A 25,360-nucleotide genomic window follows, 5' to 3' on the forward strand; every position below is an offset into this window, starting at 1 on the left:
TTTCTTTCTTTCTTTCTTTCTTTCTTTCTTTCTTTCTTTCTTTTTCTTCATTCCTTTTCTTTCTTTCTCTGTTCTTTTCTTTCTCTTTCTTTCTTTCTCTTCCTTCCTTTTCTTTTCCTTTTCCTTTCTTTTCCTTTTCTTTCTTTCCTTTCTTTTCTTCCTTCTTTCCTTCATTCTTTCTTTTCTTTTCTTTCCTTCCTTCCTTCCAGCACATTTTTTTTCTTACCACTGAGGCAGGAAAAATGGGAATTGTGACTAATGATTTACAACACAATTTTCACTATTCCAGCCAGCAATGTGAAGGATGCATAACATTTTCATCAATGTATATCTACTCAGGATAAAAGCAAAAGCTGTCCAATTTAAATCTGTTTACTCTTTCCAGGCTTAAGTAACACTAAGGCCTTCAGGAAGCTGGTTCTTAATACTAGAATTGTACTGGGGAGCCTCCTGACTTCCTGACTGATTTGAGGCACACTTCCAGTATTCGAATATTAAATTACATGGAGATTGCATTCCCTTCCCAATTGATTTGAAATGAATTTGAATCAAGACAGCTTAAAAATAGCTTTTATAGCATCTCTGTGACTTGATACCATGGAGAAATAAGCATGAAGCGAATGCCACAGAAGTGGTCCTCCCCTGATGCACAGGGGCTGCCTTTTGCTTGGGAATTCCTCTGGTGGTAATTTCAGAAGCTGCTTGTCATCCCCTTACAGCAGTTCATAATTCAAAAACAATCCATACGTAACAGTCAATTAAGGAACTGTAGAAGCATGTCGGCCACAGACGACTAATGAATAGCCGGGATGGAAACTCTGCCCAACTCCTGAAAACACCACTAGAATCAATCCCCCGTCAAGGAAACTGATTTATTAATGCATCCTCTACCTCCGTTGAGTTGTGAATCAATGTTTCCCCATCAAAGGCTAATAGAAAAGCAGAGATGGGTCCTCATGGCCTGTCGGCATGAGAGGGGATTGTACTCGGACAGGAGACCACGTGGCAGAGCCAGCACGTGGTGTGTCTGTCCTCTGCCAGCCGCCAACCCCGCCCGAGACGGAGCCCCGAGGGTTCAGGAGTATCTACTGTGGTACCCGTTTCCATGCTCTCCTTTAAACCTCCCTGCCACCCATGAGTCATCTTCATTATTCGTCTCACAAGCCAGGGAACGGAGGCTCTCAAGGGTCAGTAATATCCTGCCCGAGGTCCCCAAAGAACAGAACCAGGCTTCCGACTCAATCTCAGCTCAGGTCGTGATCTCACGGGTTTGTGAGTTTGAGCCCCGCTGACAGCGCGGAGCCTGCTTGGGATTCTCTCTCTCTTCCTCTGTCTCTGCCCCTCCCATGCTCACTCTCTCTCTCACTCAAAATAAATAAACAAAAAGAAAAAGAACAGAAACAGAGTCCGCAAGGTCAGTTCAGAACTTAGGCTCCGACATCCGTTTCCCACCTGTGTAACTTTGCCTCTTTGTTCCTCGTCCTGGCCTCAGGTTTTTCCCCTGAAAAACGGTGATTTGAGCCTCCGTTGGGACGATTCAGCGAGATGATGGATGGAAGGGCCCTCGCGTCCTGTGGCTGTCCTTGCTTCTAAGCCACTCTCATCCTGCCTCAATAATGCCCTGACTTGAGGCAGGTCTGGGAGAACATGATCTGGGCTCAAAACTGCTGGACTTGCCAGGAGGTGGGAAATAGAAGCTCCGTCTGTCGGCCACCAGGCTGCTTCTGGTTCTGCTTCCAGCCCAAGAAGAGGGTCTCTCGCGCGCCTTTGGGCCAGCCAGGAATGTCCCAGAGCCTTAAACTCCGCACCAGAACCCAGCAGGAAGGACAGTTAGGCCTACCCTCCTCCTTTTTGATGCAGACTTTAGCCTTCTGCCTGACCGTCCCTTTGTGCCCTTATTCTGTGGCCATTTCTCACTGCTTCTTATTCAGGCCTCCAAGATGTGAAGTTTCTAACTGCAGTGGTGGGGGTGGAGACGATCTCTTGCCAGAGGGGAGAACATCCTGAACACGATGGCCCTGCTCACCGACAGACTCCCCCATCGTTATCGCTAGCTCTCTTAGGCATCCTTGCTAATGCCAGAATCATCATTCAGTCACATTGGCTGTGACCTGGGACATTAGCAATAAATGGTGAGCCTTAAGGGGCTTACAGCAGGACGATGGATAGCACACTCACTGCAGCCCCCCCTCCCCCCCACCCCCAGCCCAGCTGTCCTCAGAGATCCACTCTGAAAGTCCCTCCGGTCACTCAAACGGTCCCCATTAATGCTCTTGTCTCTGTGGGCGCCGATAAATACGGCGTGAAACTTGATCATCGGTGAGTCTTTACAGCTAATTATGGCCAATGCGAGCCACTCTTAAAATTGCCAAACATGCCTTCCAGAATATTACAGTTTGCAGCTAGGAATTAGGCAGAAAGAGCCAAATTCCATGCACACAATCTAGTACACAACCAAATAAGAACGACACTGAGTGGTTTCTGTCTGGCCATTAGGAACTCCCCGAGGTGGGTCCGATGGCCCAGGCCCCGCAGCTTTGAAAGGCCAGGAAGGCAAGGAAGAGGTTCACGTCCACGGTCCTTGTCCACAGTCCTCCAGTCTGTGTGGCCAGGACTGTCCCATCCTCCGTTTGTGGCGAGGACCCTTTGGGCGCCCAACCCAGGGCCTCACCCGCAGCTTCTGACCCACAAGCTCAGGCCCTGGCGTGGTGGCCCCTCCACCCTTCCCTACTGTCACCCTTACCCCCGGGGCACCTGGCACGCCACCACCACGCTGTTCAGATCGCCCGGACGTGTGTGTTCATGATCACTGGTAACGTTGTACCACAGAAATAAGGAGTAGAGGGTGATGCCCCCTCACTAATCCCAGCCCCCCCCCCACAGCGTCTCCATGAAATCACCCGTGGGAGCAGTGGGAACATAGCCCCATTGGGTTGGGGGATACAGACCAGTGCGCACAAACCCTCCTACGCATGTGCTCTCTTTGACAAAACCAGGATCACACGATGCTTTTTTTTAACATCTTGCTGTTCCTACTTAACATATTTGGTGACTGTCAATGCCAGCACATGTAAATCTACCTCTTGTGTAAAATACACCCATCATCCATCCCATCTCCTGTAAATGAGCATCACAAACACTGCACTGTGTATTTATGCCTCCAGACGCAACCCATCTGCATCTGTGGACTCTTCTCCAGGCATTTCAATGGAATTGCTGGTGTTGGGTCAAGGGGAACACATCAGGAAACGTGAGAAGATAGCACCTCTCTGAGATGGGTTGTATCTGTTTGCATCCTGATAACAGTAAATGGAACTCACTGATCCTCGCCACCCTCGGCTGTTCTGAACAGAAGAACCTGGGTCCCCTTCCTTCCCATCCCGAGGCGTGGACCTCAGTGGGCAGACGGCCGCACCTGCCCACAGGTGGGTCTCCGTTCCTACTGTGAGCACAGGGCGGCTCTTGTCACAGGGCTCTGTGCAGACTCTCCCAGAATCCTCTTAACCAGAAGGAGCTGCTGTCAACATTTTTGAACGTGTTTCCTTCAGCCCTTTGGGAATCCTTGTTAAATGCGAACGGTTCCATCACCACGAGGATCCCTCTTATAGCCAAACCCACTCCCAACCCCTACAACCCTTGTGCCTCACTCCTAGCAGCCGTGTCTACACCTCCATCATTTCAAGAATGCTGTGTCAATGGAATCATACAGGATGGAAGCTTTTGATTTTGGCTTTTCAAAGTCAGTATAATTGCCTTGCTATCTGTTGTAGCTGTTGTGTGTATCAGTCAATCATTCCTTTTTTTTTTTTTTTTCTATTGCTGAGTGGTATTCCGTGGTGTGGTTGTGCCACAGTTTAACCGTATACCCACTGAAGGACATTTAGGTTGTTCCCCGTTTCCGGCTATTACAAATAAAGCTGTAGAACACATCTGTGTACAGATATTTGAACCTAAGTTTTCACTTCTCTGGGATAAATATCCCAAAGAGTTCTGTTGCTGGGTCATAACAGTAAATGCACATTTAGTTTTGTAAGAAACTGCCAGAGTGTTTCCCAGAGTTGCTGTGTCACTTTACATTCCCACCAGCGCTGTGGGAGTGATCCAGTGTCTCTGCACCAGAGCCAGCATTTGGTGTCTGTAACATTTTAAAATTTCGTGTTTAGTTTTTTTTCGTTTGTTGTAGTTATTGTGATTTTTTGCCCCCACCTCTTTGCTGATTGAAAGCCACATATTCCATTTTTTTTCTTTTGGAAATTATCCGTATTTTTTTAATGAATTTAAATTTATTTAAGTTTTATAGAGAGTATGCAAGTGGGGGAGAGGGGCAGAGAGAGAGAGAGAGAGAGAGAGAGATCGATCTTAAGCAGGCTCCATGCATGGCTCGATCCCACAACCCTGGGATCATGACCCGAGCTGAAATCAAGAGTCAGACTTTCAACCAACTGAGCCACCCAGGCTCCCCTTAAATAACTTTAAAATTTTAGAACACCTTCAAATCTGCATGAAAATTACAAAGATAATACAGAGACTTCCCACATGCCCTGTGCCTCGATTCCCCCGTTATTTATATCTTATACCAGTAGCACATTTGCTACAATTAATGAGCTGATATCGATAACACTTTTATTAATGAAGTCCATAATCAGGTTCCCTTACTTTTTACCTCATGCCCATTTTCTGCTCCAGGATCCCATCTAGCATAGCATACCTTGCTTAGGTATCACACCTCCTTAGTCTCCTCTTGGCTGTGACCATTTTTGACGACCTTGACAGTTTTGAGAAGTACTGGTCAGGTATTTTATAGAATGTCCCTCTCTTGGGGTGGGTCTGATGGTTTTCTCATGCTGGAGCCCTGGGTTTGGGGGAGGAAGATCACATGGATGTAAAGTGCCGTTCTCATCGCCATCATCAAGGTACATTGTGGGGTGTGTGCAGTCAACCTGACTCTGTCATCCCTGCTGATGTTCGGTCAGTGTCTCCACCATAAAGTTACTCTTGGACTGAAGTCCCTATGCACAGTCTGCACCTACGGGTGGGGAGTTATGCTCCCCCTGCTTGAGGGCAGAATATCTAAGTAAATTATTTGTTATTCTCTATGGGAGATTCGTCCCTTTTTCCCCACATTTACATGTTTATTTATATTAACACAGACTCATGGATTTCTATTTCTTATACTTTGGGTTATAATTCAGCACTAGCTGTTGCCCAAATTGGTAAGCTTTGGCTATGGGGAGCTCTTTCAGTTGACCCCTCTGTCCCTTCTGACACCCCCTCCCCCACCCTATTGTGAGCTTTTGAGAACTTCAGCGCTTCCTTACTTTCTGGCCCGACAAGCTGCTCCAGGCTCATTTTGTGTATTTCCTGCCCCAGCCCTACGGCAGTCACTTCTCCAAGGATCTGCATCTCCTTTTACTGGAGAATGGTGTTAGAAACCAAGATCTGGACACTAGGTGTGCTCATTGCTAGTGTGCACCCTTGTTTCTAGGCTGGGAAGGACGTATCCTGTTTACTAACCTGTGTCTGTAAACCTCTATAAACGTTTCTGGGTGTCCTCATCTGTTTTTAGCATCTGATATTAAGGTAAACATGAATTCCTATTGATGTCTCCACCTCCAATCCACTACACCATGGTTCATTCTAGCTTCCTCCTCATCCCACACATTTTATTTTTTGCATTTTTTATTGAGGTATTATATAATTCACATACCATAAAGTTTCCCCTTTTAAAGTACAAATTCAGTGGGTTTTTTAATATTCATTTATTTTTGAAAGAGAGAGAGACAGCGTGAACAAGGGCAGGGGGAAGGGGCATGGGGAGGGTGCAGAGAAAGGGAGACACAGAACCTGAAGCAGGCTCCAGGCTCTGGGCTTCAGTACAGAGCCTGACATGGGGCTTGCAACTCATGAACTGTGAGATCATGACCTGAGTTGGAGTCAGACACTTAACCGACTGAGACACCCAGGCACTCCTAAATTCATTGGTTTTAATAGTGCAGCCATCACCACTGTCTGATTCCAGACCATTTTTAGACAGTTTTTACCATTCCACAAAGAAATGCTGTGCCTGTTAGTGGTCACTCTCCCTTCCTCTTTCCCTCTTCCCCCAGCCCCTGACATACAAGAATCTTCTTTCACTTCATTCCTTTTTACAGCTGAATAATCTTCCACTGTATGGATGTGCCACATTTTGTTTATCCACTCATCGATTAATGGACATGTAGGCTTCTTTTTAGGCTACTGTGAGTAATGTTGTGAACATTCACACACAAGTTTGTACATGGCTGTGTGTTTTCATTTCTCTTGAGTACATACCTAAGAGTGGAATTGCTGGTCCACATGATAGCTCTATGTTTAACATTATAAGGAGCTGCCAAAGTGCTTTCTAGAATGGCTGTACCATTTTACATTTCCACTGGCACTATAGGAGGGATCTAATGTCTCCAGATCCCTTTGAACACTTGTTATTTTCCATGTTTGTTTATAGCCTTCCTAGTAGATGTGAAGGGGTATCTCATTATGGTTTTTTTTTTTTTTTTTAGTTTATTTATTTTTGAGACAGAAGGAACACATGTGAGTGGAGGAGGGGCAGAGAGAGGGGCTGACAGAGAACCCCAAGCAGGCTCTGCACTGTCCACACAGAGCTCGATGCAGGACTCAATCTCACAAACTGTGAGATCATGACCTGAGCTAAAGTCAGACCCTTAACCAACTGAGCCACCCAGGTGCCCCTCATTATGGTTTTGATTTGCATTTCTCTAATGATCAGTGACATTGAACATCTTTTCATAGTTTTCATATTCTTCTCTTCACATTTTCTGGATATTAGATCTTTATCAGATATATGATTTGCAAATATTTTCTCTCATTCCATGGGTTATCTTTTCATGTTGTTGATAATGTTCTTTGAAGCACAAAACCTTAAAGTTTTGATAGGTACACTTTGTCTATTTTTAGTTTGGTTGCTTGTGCCCATTTTTAAGAAGCATGTTAATTACGCATTTTTCCTAGCAAATACAAAGTTACTTATTATTTTCGCATTCCTTCCAAACATGACAATAACTTTCATGCACTTTAATTATCCATTGAACTTCCCATCCTGACATTCTTGAGTTTTAGTTTCACTTTCACATTAAAAAATAGTTTTTTCAAGGGAAATCAGTAGTTAATTAAATTTACCAAAATATATTTATTAGTGTTTGCTCATCACTATTTTTGAATTTCATCCCTTCCTTGCTGAAACAGATCTCCTAATAATTCTTTCAGTGAAGGTTTGGAAGTGGTAAACTCTTAGTCTTCATATGCCTCAGCATGTATTTATTTTGCCCTTCAATCTGAATGATGGTTTAGCTGGATATAAAATTTGAGGTTCATAGTTGCTTGCCCTCAGCATTGGAAGGTATCACTCTTTGATTCTGTTATTGCTAGGGGTGTCTGCTGTCTGTCATTCCTTTGTAAGTTATTCTTACTATCATTTCCTCCTTTCTCCTGTTCCAGCTCCTCTTAAGCGTCCATTGATACCTCTTAATCCATTCTGTGGGTTCTTTGAACTGCGTGTTCTTATTGCTTGTGTCTGGGTCTCTGTGTTGTCTTTGGTTCACTGCCTGAATTCTGCCTTTTAATTCACTGATTTCCTCTGTAAACAGTGTCCTGTCCAGAATTTATCCCATTTATTGACAGTTGTCTTTGTTTTATATTTTAATGGCTTGTCTTTTATCTCTGAGCTTTCGTTACCAATTATTCTCATTTCTTTCTTGCCTGTTTTCTTTCCTAACATGTTGTTTTTCATAGATATTAGTCCTTTATCGAGAACCTTTTGATGCCTTAAACATACTCATTTTAAGTATTTGTCAGGCAGTTTTATGTCATTCATTTCATCTGGAGTGAATTCATATTCCTGATTGAGGAGTCTGTAGACTGTCTTACTTAGCATGAGATTTCTTCACAGGTGGTGGGATTTTCTTCCAGATTCAATTTGAGTAAGACGTTATTTTTTTTTTTTTCTTTGGTTTTTCCTTCACTTTCTCTCTTGAATAGCTTCCTCCTGCCTGGTGGTTTGGGCTTCTCCACTCCAGCCCCATTTGGAACTAGGTCTTACAGTAGAGCTGGAAGGCCCTTGCCCATGGTAACACTGAGAAAACATGTCTCATTTTCTAGACTTGAGCCTATGTCTGTCCTTCCTTCCTAGACCCGTAGATCGCTACAAGCCCCAGCCCAGTGGTGTGCTCGAGACAGCTCCTCCTATCCAGCTCACGAAAACCAGTGATTAAATTTTAAGGAATTCTGTGAGCTCATTGTCAAACAACAATTACTAAAAATTAAATTCTCCGAACTCACCAGTGAATAAATTCTATTGAAAAGCAAAGGTAGTAAATACTCAAAACTGACTCTTTTCTAATAACCTTGCTACCTGCTGCTATTACAATGCTGCCAGGTTGCTCACGGCTTTTGTATCTGTGTGGCAAGAGGTGCCATAGAGTGATGTGCTCACCGCATGTTTTCCCACGTCTGGGTCATTGACATCACGCGGGTGATTTGATAGCAGCCATGATGAGAGCGTTCACCCACAGAAATGAGTGAGCATTACAGATCGGTTCTCTTATTTTCTGGAGTACTTGTTAAAGACACCTGCACACCACTGCCTGGGCCCCAGACAGCGACGGTTTTCTGCATCCTCCTTCCATAGACAGAGGTCCCCAGGCCACCCCTCCTCCAAACAGGGGCCGGGCTTTATTTGCTCATCTCACAGAAACTGCTTTCAGTCTCTGTTACCCTACAGGAGCTTCATTCCCAGCAATACTGCAACCCCGCTCATTACTCTGCGTTTCTGTCTTGTTTCTCATCCACAGAGCTCTTTATTTCGGTGCTGAGGCGACTTCTGTCCTTTGGTCTTTCTTTTTATCTTACCCACCATGGCTCTTGAGTGTGGGGCAGGGAAGGTACATTAAATGCTGAGCATGCTCTACTCTTTTGATTAGAACTCCATAAACATGATTTTTTGTAGACATTTAACTTGTCTCCTGTGGCTGTCGATAACAGGCCTCAGAATATTTCCTTCCGCTTCCTGTATCTCTCCCGAAGTCATTCACTTTATCTTCCTCCTCTCCCTTTGTTCCCTGGCACTTTCTTGCGCCGGTTATAACAAACGTGTTAATATGTTATATCGATGAATTATTCCCTGAAAAGATTGTGGATGTCACAAGGCTGCCTTCTCATTTCTTAGGCACTGAGTCAATATTACGCACTTAATTTAATAACATACCGTGTTGTGCCTAGAAGAAAACAGGGGAGTCCCCCAAGTTCCCTACATGGAAATCCTTGGCCCCCTAATGTCTTGTTCCCTCCCCCCGCAGGTGTCACAGCTGTGTTCTCAGGCCACTACCACAGGAATGCCGGGGGCACCTACCAGAACCTGGACATGGTGGTGTCATCTGCCATCGGATGCCAGCTGGGCCAGGACACCCACGGGCTCCGAGTCGTCGTGGTCACTGCCGAGAAAATCATTCACCGCTACTACAGCTTGGATGAGCTGAGTGAGAAGGGGATAGAAGACGACCTCATGGGCCTGATGAAGGAAAAGTGATGGTGGCTGGCGATCTCGTGTTTCACTTCCCCTGGTTTTTTACTTTACCAGAAGCAGCAGGTATGCACCGTCCCTTGTTGAAACGTAAAAGTTCTCCAAGCCGATGTGTGGATTTTTGTCCTTTTGCATAAATCAGAGAGCTGGGTCCTCTCCTCCTATCCTAAATTGTATTCAAAGTAGAGCTTCCTTCCCTTTAAAAAAGAGAGGAGTTGGGGGAACTGGAAAATAAAAGAATAAATGATTCTAGCGTCTCTCTGCTTGGATGCTTGAATAAATTCTCCGAGTGCTGTGTCCCTCAGCTCTGCTTGTGAATTAGCGCTTGTGAATTAGCATGTGATAAATGTCTACCTGTCGACCTCCATCCCACCTTGATAGCCAAGTGTGGTCTTTGAAAATTCTGTGATCAGACCGCATCCGATCGTACTAAATTGTGGTCACGACTCCCAAAGTGCTAGGCAAAACACGGGTCATCTCCTTTCCTTCCTAACAAAGCACATGACTGTAACCCATTAGAGCTACGCAGGCTTGCTTTTACAAGGAGCTGGGTAGACCACATCTGCTACTAAATTTTGAGACTCCTGGCATTGTTGACAACGCGGTCGGTACAAGTCAAAGTTGAGCTTGCCTTCTGGGTGACAAGAAAATCCTGCTTGGCACATGAATGGGCCATCTGTAGAAACCTCATCACAGAGACTAGAACTGAAGCCCCACACCCTGGCTTCGTTCACATTCACGTCTGACAGCGTGGTGACCCTGCAGATTGGCATCCTCGTGGAATGGGAGTGGCCCTCCGCTTATGAGACTCTTCGCTGTGTCCGCTTGGACAGAGCAAGTGGGAGTTGCTGCGGAGTTTTCCAAGGGAGCAAAGCAGACACTCTGGTGGAGCAGGAATGGAGCTTTTGGCCACATCATCTAAATCAGCCCTGGCTTTGAGGAAATGCACCGTATCCCTTGACGAAGGAGCACAGGCGGTTTGAAATCAGTGTCATTTTTACGTGATCTCCTTTGCTGCTGCTTTGCCACCGCCACTGACCATGGCGCGATCTCGTCCGTCGCCCTGGCGGACGGGGAGCCTGGGCTGTCTGTCCTGCCGGGAATATTTCACAACGCCGTGCAGTAGTGTGCTGGCATATGCATACAGATGGGCTGCAAAGTCCATTAAACCACAAGACTTTCGTGTTACAGAGTTTTAGTCAATGTGGCAAAACTGTGAGACATTAAATAGGAAGATAATTGGATATGTAAATTCATAAGGAAAAAAGATGAGAAGTTAATTATACTACAGATCCGTGATGCACCATAGCTCTTCGCTGTGTGGCCCAAGAAAATTAGAATTTTTCAAAATTAGAATGCCCTTATTTTAGGACTTTGCTGCAGTCTTGATTTGTGTTCCATTTTTCTTTACAACAGGTGTGGATTGAGGAGGTCAGGAACAGCAGCTCAGTAAAAGGTGTAACTTTTTGTTTCATTTTATTTGGGGGAGGATATGGATTAAATTAAAAGCAATGGAAATGAAACGTCTGAGTCTCCTTCCCCAGAAACCTAATACGTAAAAGAATTGATTCAAGATACAGCAAAGCTATGCTAAGAATAGGGAATCCTATGAAATTCTAACTGTTTTTTAAGTAACCACCAATATTCCCTAATGGTAGTTGGTTCAGAAGAAGTTAGGAAATGATTTTGTACATGATTGTGTATCATTCTGATAATAGATAATTACCAACGTACTCACTTATGATTGCTTTTTCTTTAAAAGAAAAAAAACACATTACAAAATAAGTGCCTTATACTCTGGAAAACAATAAAATACTCCATGATCCTAAGTGCTATGATTTTGAATGTTTATTATGTGCTAAGTACATTTTCAGTGCTTTAACTGAGAGAGGTGGGGCTCACTTGGCCACAGTCATACAGCTCACCCGTGGGGAAGGAAGGGTTGAGATGCAGGCAGTCTGACGGCCCAGCCTGTGCTCCTTATTAACACTATCATCTCTCTTAGAAAACGTTTCTCACAGTGACAGGTTTGCAGCAGCTCAGCCTGTGGCAACACGACAACATTCAGCACCCCTGACCACCTTTGCTGGACAATGACCCGGTGTTAGCGGGAAGCCATGGGGCTTGATCCCAGGGTTTGTAAAGCCCGGACACCCCTTCTCTGACCATACCAGATCCAGGGTGGCAAAGCCTGTCCAGGTTGTCCCAGGCAGAGAATTTTCCCCGAGGATACTGGAAAACTCCAGTCTGGGAGGCCACAGGACACAGCTCTGCCCACAACAGTAAAGTACTCCGTGGGATGACGCTCACTGCTTGCTCGTGGTTCCTGCCCCCAGGAGTAGGAAAGCCATGGCTCTCTCAAGGCACGCGATGCCACCCAACGCTCCCCTTCCAATGCGTCGTTTTCTTTGGTGGTAGAAATAAGGGCTGCTAAAAGGAGAAGGTTATTTAAGGAGACCTAACATGGGGTTCTCAAGACTCCAGTGGGCTTGCGGACGGGTTGGGGAGATACCTAACTGTTCACCTTTTTACAATAAGTAAGTGGATGTCTAGAATTCCGTCCTGTTTGCCCTCACATTGGAGAACAGGGGGGAAAGGTCCATAGTAAACCTTATGGAAGCGAGCAAACAGAACGTTTCATACCATGTTGTTATTTTCAGCATTACCTGGTTGTCAGGCCCTGATAGAGAGTTACAGGGCAAACCCTAGTTTTAAGCCTGAATAATGCTAGGACCTTTTCCCTTATGTAGTACAAAAGACACCAAGTTACATATAACTGTGGAAACTGTATTACATATAATACAGTTTAATAGTATAGTCTATATTCTCATCGAAATCTGTTGAGGAAAGGTAGCAAAAACATCATTTGCATTTACTTGAACTCTTAATACTTATTCCCCAGTAGTACCTAAAACAGCTTTGCGCAGTCGTGAAATTAAGTAGCGATATTGTATTGAGCTGGGGGGAAAAGGAAGATTTAGGAATAAATCATCAAGGCAAGTTCTATTAAAAGCTTTCACATAACCTTAGTAGTTTGGGTTACACATGCAAGAGATAGTACTTGACAGGTAATATTGATTTTTTTTTTATAACTTCATAAAATACTGTCTTCTGTCATTGGACAGCTCTTAGGGATATATATATGATTCTTTTCTTGGAATAATAATGACTTCTAACACCTTTCTAGGAAAGGTTTTACTGACTAAATTCTCTTTTTCCTTCCATGGATTTTTACTTCCATTATTTCTTTACCATTAGTGACCACGTACACATATACACATATATACAGTTTGGGTGATTCCTTTAAAAATTTTTTTAAATGTTTATTTTTGAGAGAGACAGAAACAGAGACAGAGCACAAGTGGGGGAGGGGCAGAGACAGAGGGAGACACAGAATCCGAACGAAGCAGGCTCCAGGCTCTGAGCTGTCAGCACAGAGCCTGACACAGGGCTCGAACTCATGAACCCTGAGATCATAACCTGAGCCAAAGTCAGATGCTTAATCGACTGAGTCACCCAGGTGCCCTGAGGATGTTTCCTTTGGATAATTCCTAAAGGACCCATGTAGATTTAAAAAACAAAAACAAAAAAACAAAAACAAAGGACCCATGTAGATTAAAAAACAAAAACAAAGCCTATGTAAATAAAGTGGATTGAACATGAATAATCACAAGTTACCTTTCATTATTGTGTTCTGATACTTCCCTTTAAAAAGTAATTTTTTGGGTTCCTGAGTGGCTCAGTGGATTAAGCATCCATCTGAGGCTCAGGTCATGATCTCATGGTTCCTGATTTTGAACGCTGCGTCGGGCTCTGTGCTGACGGTGCGGAGCCTGCTTGGGATTTTCTCTCTCCCTCTCTCTCTGCCCCTCTCCTGCTCACGCTCTCTGTCTCTCTCTTAAAATAAATAAATAAACTTGGGGTGCCTGGGTGGCGCAGTCGGTTAAGCGTCCGACTTCAGCCAGGTCACGATCTCGCGGTCCGTGAGTTCGAGCCCCGCGTCGGGCTCTCTGGGCTGATGGCTCAGAGCCTGGAGCCTGTTTCCGATTCTGTGTCTCCCTCTCTCTCTGACCCTCCCCCGTTCATGCTCTGTCTCTCTCTGTCCCAAAAATAAATAAAACGAAAAAAAAATGTTAAAATAAATAAATAAACTTAAAAAAGAAATAAATTTGTGCAGCTTAATAAAATGTATCTCAATAAAATTGTTTTAAAATAATTTAAAAAGAAGAGAGATTTATCCAGCTTGGGGGAAGGCAGTGTTTTCAGAAGGAGCATCATTTGCAGCCAAGGAGGCGTTTTGTCATGTGAGGTACCTGTTTCCAGAGCTCCTGTGCCTCTGAAGACAGACCCAGGTTTGAACCCAGGCTCTCAGATTGTGAACCATGCTCACATGGTTTCTCTCGCAAGACTCGCTAACCCCACTATACCTCAGTATCTGCACACTCCATCAGTTGGGACGCTTCCAGCCGATGGTAACAATATCAGATCAGAAGGGGCTTGATAAGTAAGGGGGTTGTTTTTCTCCCACAACATCAGTCCTGAGTCCAATGGTGGCTCTGGGATGTCTGAGCAGCGAAGCGTGTCAGCTCTGTGTCGATGGCTCCGTGATTCCTACTGACAACATGGCCGCCCAACTCCAAGCATCATTAAGTCTAAGAGAGAAAGGGCTGGTGGGATGGGTCTCTACCTCCAGAGTCACTTTTTCTATCCAAGAGGAAGTTTTCAGCCAGAGGCCCTCAACGGATTCTGCATCGTAAGTCCCATTGTCCAGAAACAGAAATGCCACGAATACAACCCAACAGCCATCACAGTCACAGAAAAGAGACCCTAGGATAAGGGATGAGGCCCGCCGGTAATTGTGAAAGAGCACCTTGCTGCGCCCATGAAAGCCGCACCGCATACAAACTGCTCAAGTGGCGAGTGGTGAGAAAGAAAAAGTGTCAGCAGAGACCAGCCTTTCCCGGGAACACAGGAGGGGAGGAGACTGAGAGGAAGTGGAGAAAAGTGCAGGTTGAGCAGCCTCGAGTGAGAACAAGGCTGAAAGTGGATGTGGAAAGGGACAATACCCAGTAGGACAAGGGCGTTGGAAGGGGAAAGAAATGGGCTTGGGAGCACAGCCTTGCATGAGGTAAGAATGAAGAGGCCAAAACGGGTGATAAGGCTGAGAACATGGGCGGAGCCATGGGGTGACTGGCCAGCTGGCAGGTATAGCCCACTTCCTGCTGATGCCTTTCACAGAAGGGCTCCATGTCTGTGCTTCGCTGTGAAACAGGTAAGGCTTTCTGGACTGATGCACAGTTCACCTTCGTCTCGTCAGGCAAAAGCCACCATCTGCGTAGAACTGGTGACCATCTGGCTTTCACTGAAGCTCTGCCTCCAGGTGGGCCATATGGGATGCATTTTAGACGCTGAGGAAGAGTGAACGCAAGGTGTGGCTTACTCCCCGGCTGTAGAAAAAGTCTCTCCCCGGGCTTTGAAAGTGTTCTTTCAAGCTTTCAGGAAGAAATTAGATGATTTCATCTCTTATAACATCTTTGAAAGGCTCTCTGGATTTGCTTTTTTTAACACTACCAAACTGGAACATTGTGTCCCTAAGCACATATTTTAGCTGTCACAGATTTTGAAAAGCCATTTAAATGAAATCGTACTGTACTTGTCATGTAGTCCTGTACTCTCTTGATCTCCAGGGTTTGTTGGACGAGAGCACAAGATCCCGAGGACAGGAACAGTGTCTCGTTGGCCACTGTGTTCCTGTCCCCTGGCCCAGGACCTGGAACTCCTTATAAATATCTGTTGACATACCTTCTCGGCAAGTATTCATCCATCCCAAACACACAGCCTGCGCCAAGCACTGGTGAACAGAAAGCAGCCTTCGACTTCAGCGAGGCAATTTAAATATTGATTTTCTTACGTCCCAGACAGCCGTCTCTGCTCCCTTCTGTCCTTAGGAAACAATCAGTACCAATAGCCTTAATGACTGCTTGTGTGATGGCAATCCCTACAGAAACCATTTTTAAGATGAGATGAACGTCTAAGCCTCTGTATTATATACTGTAAAGGCCAAGTGGACAGTGAAACATTGTCCCTAAGACAACTTGGCCATTTCCAAAATCGAGTTCATCCTTCTAAAAAACACTTCCTTGTCTACTCTTCCTCGCCTGGGCAAGTGGCAACGTCCCCCACTCACTCGTCTGCCTGGCATCAGAAACCCAGCGTCTATCTCTTCCCTCTGTCCAGGTGCCATGTTCCACCTCTCACAGCTGCTGATGCCTCAGTGGCCCCTGGATCCTTGGTGCAGTCGGTGATAGCAGGGGCTCCAAAGGCAGACCCTGGCCCAAAATCCCTTCTGGGCCTCCAATGGTGGTCTGACTTGGGGTATTTTTAACTTCTGCAAACCTTGTCCACGCTCTTACCTGTGAAAGGAGGATAATAATGTACCTGGATGAGGATGGAGTGAAACAGCGTGGGTTGAGCCATTAACCTAAGGCCACAACGCAGTGAGCAATCAGTAAGTGTCACCCCCACAGCCACAGCTGCCATTCGGGTCACCAAATCGTTGCCACGGCCTCCCGCCCGTCGCCTCTCTGCTTCTAAAATGTCTTGCCCCTTCCAGCCCAGGGAGGAAACGTTGTCCAGTAACCCGGAGGCCTTGAGCGGGTCATGTCCTGTTTGGGGGACTCAGTTTCTTTCTCTATAAAATGGGTGCAATATAGTACCTTTCTCCATAAGGTTTAAATGAGCTGATTGCTGAATACATTAGCGTACTGTTAGGTGTAGAGTCAGCACGTGACGTGTCATAATAACATGCTGACCATCATCAAACACCACACGCCTGGTTTCCCACCCCTACCCCAGCGCAGAGCCCAGCAGTGCATCGCAAGGCCCCTCATGTGTTTTGCCTCCCAGACTGGCTCCTCAAACATGGAATTATATTCCGGAATTTCTAAGATGACACGGTTGCCAATAAACACAACAGGTGGCAAAAATGGGAAACAACGGGGCTGCGGAAAAGGCAGTTGTGATGAACAGCAAAGCAGCAGTTGGTGCTTTTCTAATTCATCCTCCAAAGGAAACAAGAAACTGCCCTCTGGTCACCAGGGAGGGGTCGCAGAGGCTCGGGGACGTCAGCTACGCCAGCTACACGGCTGGCTGTGCACGAACTCACTGAATGCTGACGACAACCCCACCAAGGTAAGTGCTTTTATTACCCCCGTTTTACAGATGAAGAAACTGAAGCACAGAGACATTAAGGAACTTGCCCAGGATAACACAGCTCAAGAGTGGCAGGGTCAATTCGTACCCAAGCCATGCGCTTAGAGTCTATGACTCACACACTGTAAAAAGCCTCAAAGTGGCCTGAGGGGGTCTCGCCCTGGGGCAGCCCCCAATCCCATGTGGTGGAAGGGGGGGAACAACACCAGGCTGGACCCTGTTACCAAACAGGACCCCGGCCTGTCTTCCATCCAACATGGAGGTCCCTCTGGAGTCACAGACTGGAACACTAATTCTTTCCATCCTAAAATTACCTCTCCTTGACAAATGGAATGCAGTTTATCTATTTAATTATCCAATCAAGTACTTTTTTTTTCCCCCCTCTCCAAGGAATTCTGGCAATAAAGTCACACACTCCCTATGAGATCTCCAGCAGGGGGGGTGTCTGGGCCAACCGTACTCACCTAAGGAGACTCTAGCTCCTGGCACAGATGAAAAGAAAGTTTCATGTGCTTTATTTACTTCTCCTGACATAATTGGCCAGTGGAGTATAAATGCTGATGTCATGTCTAATTAGTGGCGGCCTCTGCTCTTCTGGTCGCCGTACCCCTTCTGGCTTGTTTGTGTGGATGGAGCAGTTTCATAGAGAGCGTCTTTATGAACTAGCCCTCCCATGGAGACGCTCTAATTATCATTCAAGAAAACAAGCTTTCTGATGTTGTGAAGACAGTTCGGCAGCATCTTCCCAACAGGGCTGATAATTGAAACACCCTTTCGGTGCATGATGGGCTTTTCTGAAGGTGATAACAATAGATCCTGGGGAACTAAAAATTAGGAACTCAGGACACCTTGCCATTCTTGGCTTCAGTTGGGTTCTTCATGGGCTCCGAAGCTAATCGTCTGCATTGGGATGAACTCTGCCTAGCATCAGAAATTCAGATTAAACTGTCAGTGCAATCATCATGCCTCTGGGTACCATCTATTGTCATGAAATCAAACCCAGCAGAAAGGAAAACGGTTCAATACCTAAAGGATTAGAGCAGATACAAATATTAATTGATTCTGGTAAATTTCACAATATGCTTTTGTTTCAAAAGGAAAAAGGGTAGGGGAATAATTTGATCTCCCCGGTGGCAGGACTCCATTGAGCTTTGGAGAAGTAAAGACGTTTAACAAAATTAATTACGGCCTGAAAATGTCAGTCTGGCAACAATGCCGTCTTCCTGCTTCACATGATTCAGTTCCAGGAAATCTGAGAGAGAGAGAAGCCACGCGCCATCAGAGAGCCACGGAGGCTCGTTCCAAGTTCTTGCAATACCCTCTCCCTCTGTCAAAATTTTCCGTTGAAGCCCCTGGAGCTCTTGTTTCTCTGGAACAAATCAGCCTGCCTCTGCAGCCCCTTCTCTGGGCTTGGGACACCCTCATCCCCTCCTACTTGGCTGACCAATTTGCCTACTCTGAGTGCAAGCTGTCCCCTCCCCTCCACATCCCCGCCGCGCCTCACACAGGTGACACTGGTGTGCTGCCAGTTACCCGCTTCGTATCCCCAACCCCGGCGCCCACACCGCTTTTTGCTCACTTGTGTTCATTCCACTAATTCTCGGCCATGTCCTCTGCCCTGGGGATACACTTCGTGGCTCCTGGTCATTGACATCATCTACCAGTCTTCTGGCAACGCATCCCTCTTTTGTGGAAGGCTTTGGGACCTTATTAACAGTCTTCCTGTCCCCCCATCAAGTCTAACCTTCAACCAGGATGACTTAGTGGCCATGTGAACCACCCCCATGCCACTAACATCTGTTGTTATCTGTGCAGCAGCCATTGCCCCTTCTGATTTTACTTTGCAAGGCCTCCCCTCCCCTGCTTTAGTCTATGTTGTTTGGTTGCACTGGTCCCATTCCTGGCCTTTGCCCACGGAGGAAGCAGGAATACCTGTGACAATCAGAGTGCCACGGTTCTGGTACCAGGGTGGCAGACAAGGCCACAGGCCCCAGGTCAGATCAAGCAGATGCAGTCCCAGGACTCTTGCTGGAATTACTGGGAGGAGAGGCTCTCTTTCCGCTGGGGGCTCCACCTGTGGCAGAACCTGCCGGGAATGATGCATCATGAAGGAAACTAGGGCAGAGAGATGGGGGGAAGGGTAGAGGGAACAAGAAAGCAGACCCCAGAAACCAAAACGAGCTCCTGGGTCCAGCCGTGCCTGAAACGAGTCAATGCCTGACTGCTCAATGAAACAATTCAACAGCTTTCCTTCTTTGCTTCAGTCAGTGTTCTGTTGTTTACAAACTAAAAGAGACCTGACCAAAATACCATCCACTTGTTGGCCTGACTCACTTTGTCTTCTCCATCCTACCTCTGCAACTTATTCCCATAAGCCAGAGCTGGAGGCTGGGGGAAGGGGATTTTAGGCATGGCGGGGGAGTGATGCATCCTGACTGATCAGGAGCAGCGCAGACTCATAGGACAGTCTTCAGAATGTCAGGACCAACCTATTGGGGAGGATGAACCTGTGCTTCATAGATGCACATTTGTGGTCCTCAACTAATTCTGCAGATATTTACTGAGCATCTACTCCAGGCCCCCTTCCGGGTCCAGGGAAATAGCAGTGGAAAACTGAGATGGAATCCCTTCCCTGCTTGTTTGTTAAGTAAAGTCCACTGGCTAGTATGTCTGGTCAAAACCCTCATGTCATGCAACAGTTGCCACAGGGCCTCCCTGCCCTACTTGAGCATCAAAACAGATGAAAATCCCCAGGTACTTTTATTGTGCCATGAGATTGCCACTTGGGTGGCCTTTATTCTGCCAAATACAATAGACACTCTTATGTTTTTCAAAATCTATGCCATTTACAGCTTTTGAAATCATGATAAGCTATCTAATAGCACAACAATATTCCTCTCTGTTGATATCTTTCATCTGAGGAGCTCTGGCTGGATTAGCCTGGCCAGTTGAGTTTCAAGAGATGTCTGCCTGGACGGCTCAGTCAGTTAAGTGTCCGACTCTTGATTTCGGCTCAGGTCGTGAGCTTACCGTTTGTGAGTTCAAGCCCCACATCGGGCCCTGCTCTGTCAGCGAGGAGCCTGCTTGGGATTCTCTCTCAAGATCTCCCTCTCTCCTGCCCCTCCCACCCCCTCAAAATACGTATATAAACTTTAAAAAAAAGAGATGTCTAAATATGGAAAGGAAAAACCTTAACCTTGTCCATAACTGAATGTTTGTATCTCCCCAAAATTCATATGCTGAAGCTCCAATGCCCAATGTAATGGCAGTAGGAGGCGGGGCCTTTGGTGGCTGATGGGGCTACAATGAGAACAGTCATCTGGGAACCAGTAAGAGAGTCCTTGCCAGGAAACCAACCACGCTGGCATGCCGATCTCAGACTTCTAGCCCCCAGAACCAAAAGGAACTAAACTTGTTTAAGTCACTCAGTCCACAGTATTATGGATGGCAGCCCAAGTTGACCCTTATATGCCGTGGTAAAAAATTGTTGATGTGAATCCTGAAAACAATATGTGGAATGAAGAAGACTTGCACAAAGGAGGGTACTGTACAAACACCGTATTAGTTCATATATATGAAATTGTAGGACAGGCAAAACCAATCTAGAATGGAGACTATGAGAACAATAGTTGCTTCTGAGGGTGGGGCCAGGAATTGACGGGGATGGGGCAAGGGAGGATTTTCTGGGGATAATACTGTTCCATGTCTTGATAGGGGTATTGGTCACATAGGTGTATACATTGGTCAGAACTCAGCGAAGGTACGCTCACGATCTGCCTTTTGCTGTACATAGATTATGCATCAAAAGAGGCTGCAGGCAGACATTGGACTCTAGTTAATGATATGCATGCAGAAGTATTTAGGGATCACATATATGAGGTATGGACACCCTAAATTTACTTTGAAATGTAACAAAAATTAGATGGGTTAAGGGGTGGATAAAAGGACGGATGGGTGGACAGAGGTGATAAAGCAAATACAGAAAATTCTACAGAAAAGGTAGCATCTAGGTGATGGGTATGTATTTGTCTCTTTCTCTCTCTGCACTTCCCCCACTTGCACTGTCCTTAAGAAACTTAACAGCTGCATAGACATCTGTGGAGCAGCAGGCTCTGTTCCCCGAGCTTTACATACACCTTCTATTCCATTCTCCCTAGAACGCTATGAACTCGTCCCTGGTTTTACACTCAGTTCACAGGGGCAGAAACTGAGGCTGTAGGTGATAATTGGCCTAGAGTCTACAGATGGCACATGTCAGAGCAAGTATTTAAACCCCAAAGTCCAGCTTTCTCCCCTCTCTGCTCTCCTGCCGTCAACAGCACTGGAAACTGGCTAAATGGGAGGAGAACCAGCTGCCTCACTTGCTTCGCTTGACCTGCCGTAACAGATTACCATCGGCTAGGGGGCTTCAACAACAAACGGTTTATTTCTTACATTTCTGGAGGCCTGGAAGTCCGAGGTCAAGGTGCTGTCAGATCTGGTGCCTGGTGAGATTCTCCTTCCTGGTTTGCAGTTCGCCGTCTGCTCATGGTCTCTCGTGGCAGAGAAGAGAAAGACAAAGCAAGCTTTCTTTCTTATCTCTTTATAAGGGCACTAACCCCATGAAGGCTCTACTCTTGTGACCTAATCACCTCCCAGGTTACGTGTTGAAAAGATTCACTCCAGCTCAGGTTGGAGAACGGATTGGAGGGGAGCCCAGGGGCCTGGGGGGATGCCCATCGGTGTGTTAGGACCATGGTCCTAACTTTGACAGAGGATGAAGACTTGGACGGAGGCAGTGACGACAGCAGGTGACAAAAACAAGGTGAGCCACGTCAAGAGTAGTCTGTCACCGATTCTTATGATCCCATCAAAATGTGTTATTTCACAAACGGGAAACTGAGGTCAGGAGGTGATGGGGCTCGTTCGGGGTAATTCAGTAATAGGAATAAGTGGAAGGAAAGAGAAACTGAGTTGACCCCTACAACCCAGGGTTGTGGTCCAAGTGATAAAGGAGGCCAGAGAGGAACTGAAAAGAAAATGATGATCAGGAGATCAGGCTAAGACGAAGGACACATCTGAAACACGCACGCGTTCAGAAGGTTACGGTAAGTTGAACAGATAGCGTAATTATGAAGCTGTCTGAAATGCCAGCCAGGGTCAGCCCCGTGACCCATCCCTCTAGGCGCGACAGGGACACTGGGGAGGGCTGTGGAAAAGCTGCCAGTCTTTCCGACACTCGGCTTCTGCTCCTGCCTCCTTTCTCTACAGCAGAAACTGTGGGTTCCTCTCCAAGACCACGAGAGCCTGTTGACAGCCTGCCCCACCTCTGCCATCACATGGTGAAAGGTTATTTCCAGCCTCCTCCTTTTAGCCATACATTAAGCAGAAGGGGTCCTTCCCTTTTCCGTTGGTAATGACCCCTTGCCTCTAAAGAGGTGGCTTTTCGATGTCTTTCTTGAGAACAAGAGGTGACTCACATCTCACAGGCCTGAAATCATGAGTTCCAGGGCAAATGCATATAGATATGGGTAAAAACTTGCAAGTTAATCCCCCTAATCAATAGTCTCTACACTTATTGGGAAAGGAGCAGATGCTAAGACGTCTTAAATAGGAACAGAGAGACCAGAGAGAAATATTTCCAGTATATCCTGGGTTAGATCATTAAGTAGGTGCTAAATTCTGTGGAAGGTTTAGAGAAGGATCTGTAATACTGGGATGTTAGAGCTAGAAAGACCCTCTAAGAAAATCAAGCATAAGGATGACTCGTAAATGGCACACTCACCATCACCTTTCTCTCACACCCATCCTAGACGTTAATAATCCACTGCCCTCTGAATTCTCCTTCAGACATGTTCCAGGCATTCGTTGTCAATCTTAGTTATGACCCTGGATCTGCATTGTCTTATGTGGTAAAATTAAATGAAAAATACAGTTCTTAGTCACACCCGGCACATTTCAGGTACTCAAGAGCCACGTGTGGCTGGTGGCCACCATATTGGACAGCACAGAACAGAACGTGTGGATCATTGCAGAAAGTTCCACTGCACAATGCTGCCCTCCACCACTGTTTCCCCAATGTCGGGCATTGGTATACTTTGGCCACATCGACTCCCTTTTTAAAAAGGTAATTATTTAATATGGGAATTTCACATTAGCAACTGAAATGGAAAATAAGCATTGTTTACCCTAAAGAGAAGGTAACAGTGTACATGGCCATGCTGAAAGCTGAACAATGCCTGCTGAGATACTGTTGCTTCCAGAATGTTCTGGCCCTAAAGACTAGCAAGTATGGCAGTGGCTGGCTAACAGTTCACTGGTATATCAAGGATCTGTCTCTTTGGTTCGGTGTTAGGCCTTACCCCCCAGGCCTCTTAGTCATGGGTGAAGTCCCATGGCAGCCTGCACCCGTAGAATATGGGAGGAAGCAACACAGGCCATTTCCAGGGGCAGCTCAGAAATTCTCTAGTAATCCTCCCCTCAAGCTACCTTTCTTCCTCTGCCTACCAGTTGGATGCAGAGGTTTAAGTAAGATTCCCATGCCTGGCGTTCAGTGGAGCCCGTAGGTGGATGGAGGTGGGATGCCTGAGTCACAGAGTGGAGCAAAACATGAGCAAGAATTAAGCCTTTATTGAGTTAAGACCATTAGACTTTTTTCTCTTCTTCTTCTTCTTCTTTTTTTTTTTTTTTATTAAGTATTAATTTTAATTCCAGCATAGTTAACACGGGGTTATATTAGTCTCAGGAGCACAATATAGTGCTTTCAATAATTCCATATATCTCCTGGTGCTCATCACGACAGGTGCATTCCTTAACCCCCATCACCTATTCACCCATCCCCCCCCCCCGTCCACCTCCTCAATGGTAACCATCAGTGTGTTCTCCATAGTTAAGAGTCTATTTCTTGGTTTCTCACTCTCTCTCTCTCTTTCTCTCTGTCTCTCCTTTGCTCGTTTTTCTTTCTTTTTTTAAAATTTGTTTTCATTTTTAGAGAGAGAGTGTGCAAGTGGGGGAGGGACAGAGGGAGAGAGAGGGAGAGAATCTCAGGGCTTGATCTCATGACTGTGAGATCACGACCTGAGTTGAAATCAAGAGTTGGATGCTTAACCAGTTGAGCCACCCAGGCCCTCCTGTTTTGTTTCTTAAATTCCACATATGAGTGAAATCATGTGGTATTTGTCTTTCTCTGTTTCACTTAGCATAATGCCCTCTAGCTCCATCTGTGTTGTTGCGAATGGCAAGCATTCATTATTTTTTTATGACTGAGTAATATTCCATTGTGTGGCTATATATACACACATATATATGATCTGTATGTCTATATACCTATATCACATCTTCTTTATCCATTCATCAACCGATGGACACTGGGGCTGCTTCCATAACTTGGCTATTGTAAATATTGCTGCTATAAACATAGGGGTTCATGTATCCCTTTGAATTAGTGTATTTGTATTTTGGGGAGTAGATACGATATAGCAGTGCAATTATTGGATCGTAAGGTAGTTCTATTTTTAACTTTTCAAAGAGTCTCCATTCTGTTTTCCACAGTGGCTACACCAGTTTGCATTCCTACCAACAGTGCTAGAAGGTTCCCCTTTCTTCACATCCTCACCAACACCCGTTGTTTCTTGTGTAGTTGATTTTAGCCATTCTGACAGGTGTGAGGTGATATTTCATGGTAGTGTTGATTTGCGTGTCCCTGCTGATGAGTGATGTGGAGCATCTGTTCATGGGTCTGTTTGCCATCCGGGTGTAAGACAGTAAGATCCTGGAGTTGTTACAGCAGCTAATCTTACTTATTCTGATTACTCCCCATGTGTTAGAGGTTAAAGACATACCATACCTTGGTATAAGCAGAAGGACTGAAAAAAAGTTTGAGATGAGGTAACTGTCTCAGTTAGTGACAATATCATTTACCGCCATGTGGCCGTGCCTCCTAGAGGAATGGCTTGTGCCCAGACAGGGGAAGAGATTTCCCCAAGCTTTAGCTATTTAGTTGCCCAGTTGGGATTATAATGTACAATTCCTGACTTTTGTCCCAGTGCTCTTTCTTTTTTTTTTTTTTAATTTTTTTTTTTCAACGTTTATTTATTTTTTGGGGGACAGAGAGAGACGGAGCATGAACGGGGGAGGGGCAGAGAGAGAGGGAGACACAGAATCGGAAACAGGCTCCAGGCTCTGAGCCATCAGCCCAGAGCCCGACGCGGGGCTCGAACTCACGGACCGCGAGATCGTGACCTGGCTGAAGTCGGACGCCTAACCGACTGCGCCACCCAGGCGCCCCTCCCAGTGCTCTTTCAATGTCAGTGCTGTGTCTCAAGATCCCCCCTGCGTCCCCCACCCCCCAAAAAAAGAGAGAGAGAGAGAGAGAGAGAGAGAGAAATCAGTTCTTTGAGTAAGGATTTTAGATGTTGGGCCCTTGTAAAGAAAAGGTTAGGTTATTATTTTAGCTGTCTTTCTATGCCAGACGGACTTTGGGGGAACAGAACCTTGTCTAGGGTTAGAAGAAGCATGGCTTTAGCAGACTTGTTCATTTGGCAAAGCGTATCTTCTGATGCCAGTGAACTTGAGGGATTATTTTTTATCGGTTCT

The 25,360-nt window shown here is 45.8% G+C and overlaps 1 protein-coding gene across 2 annotated transcripts in view; it reads left to right on the forward strand.

Moving 5' to 3' along the window:
- CPPED1 (calcineurin like phosphoesterase domain containing 1) overlaps positions 1–11,403 on the forward strand; it is a 110,726-nt gene extending 99,323 nt beyond the window's left edge. For both annotated transcript variants that reach the window (XM_045462446.1, XM_045462447.1), the window contains exon 4: positions 9,351–11,403. In XM_045462446.1, the coding sequence (XP_045318402.1) occupies positions 9,351–9,580 (230 nt within the window). In that variant the 3' untranslated portion in view covers positions 9,581–11,403. The remainder of the gene's footprint in view (positions 1–9,350) is intronic.
- Positions 11,404–25,360: the final 13,957 nt, after the last annotated feature.

This window comes from Leopardus geoffroyi, chromosome E3 (genome assembly GCF_018350155.1).
Source record: "Leopardus geoffroyi isolate Oge1 chromosome E3, O.geoffroyi_Oge1_pat1.0, whole genome shotgun sequence".
Taxonomy (NCBI): Eukaryota; Metazoa; Chordata; class Mammalia; order Carnivora; family Felidae; genus Leopardus; species Leopardus geoffroyi.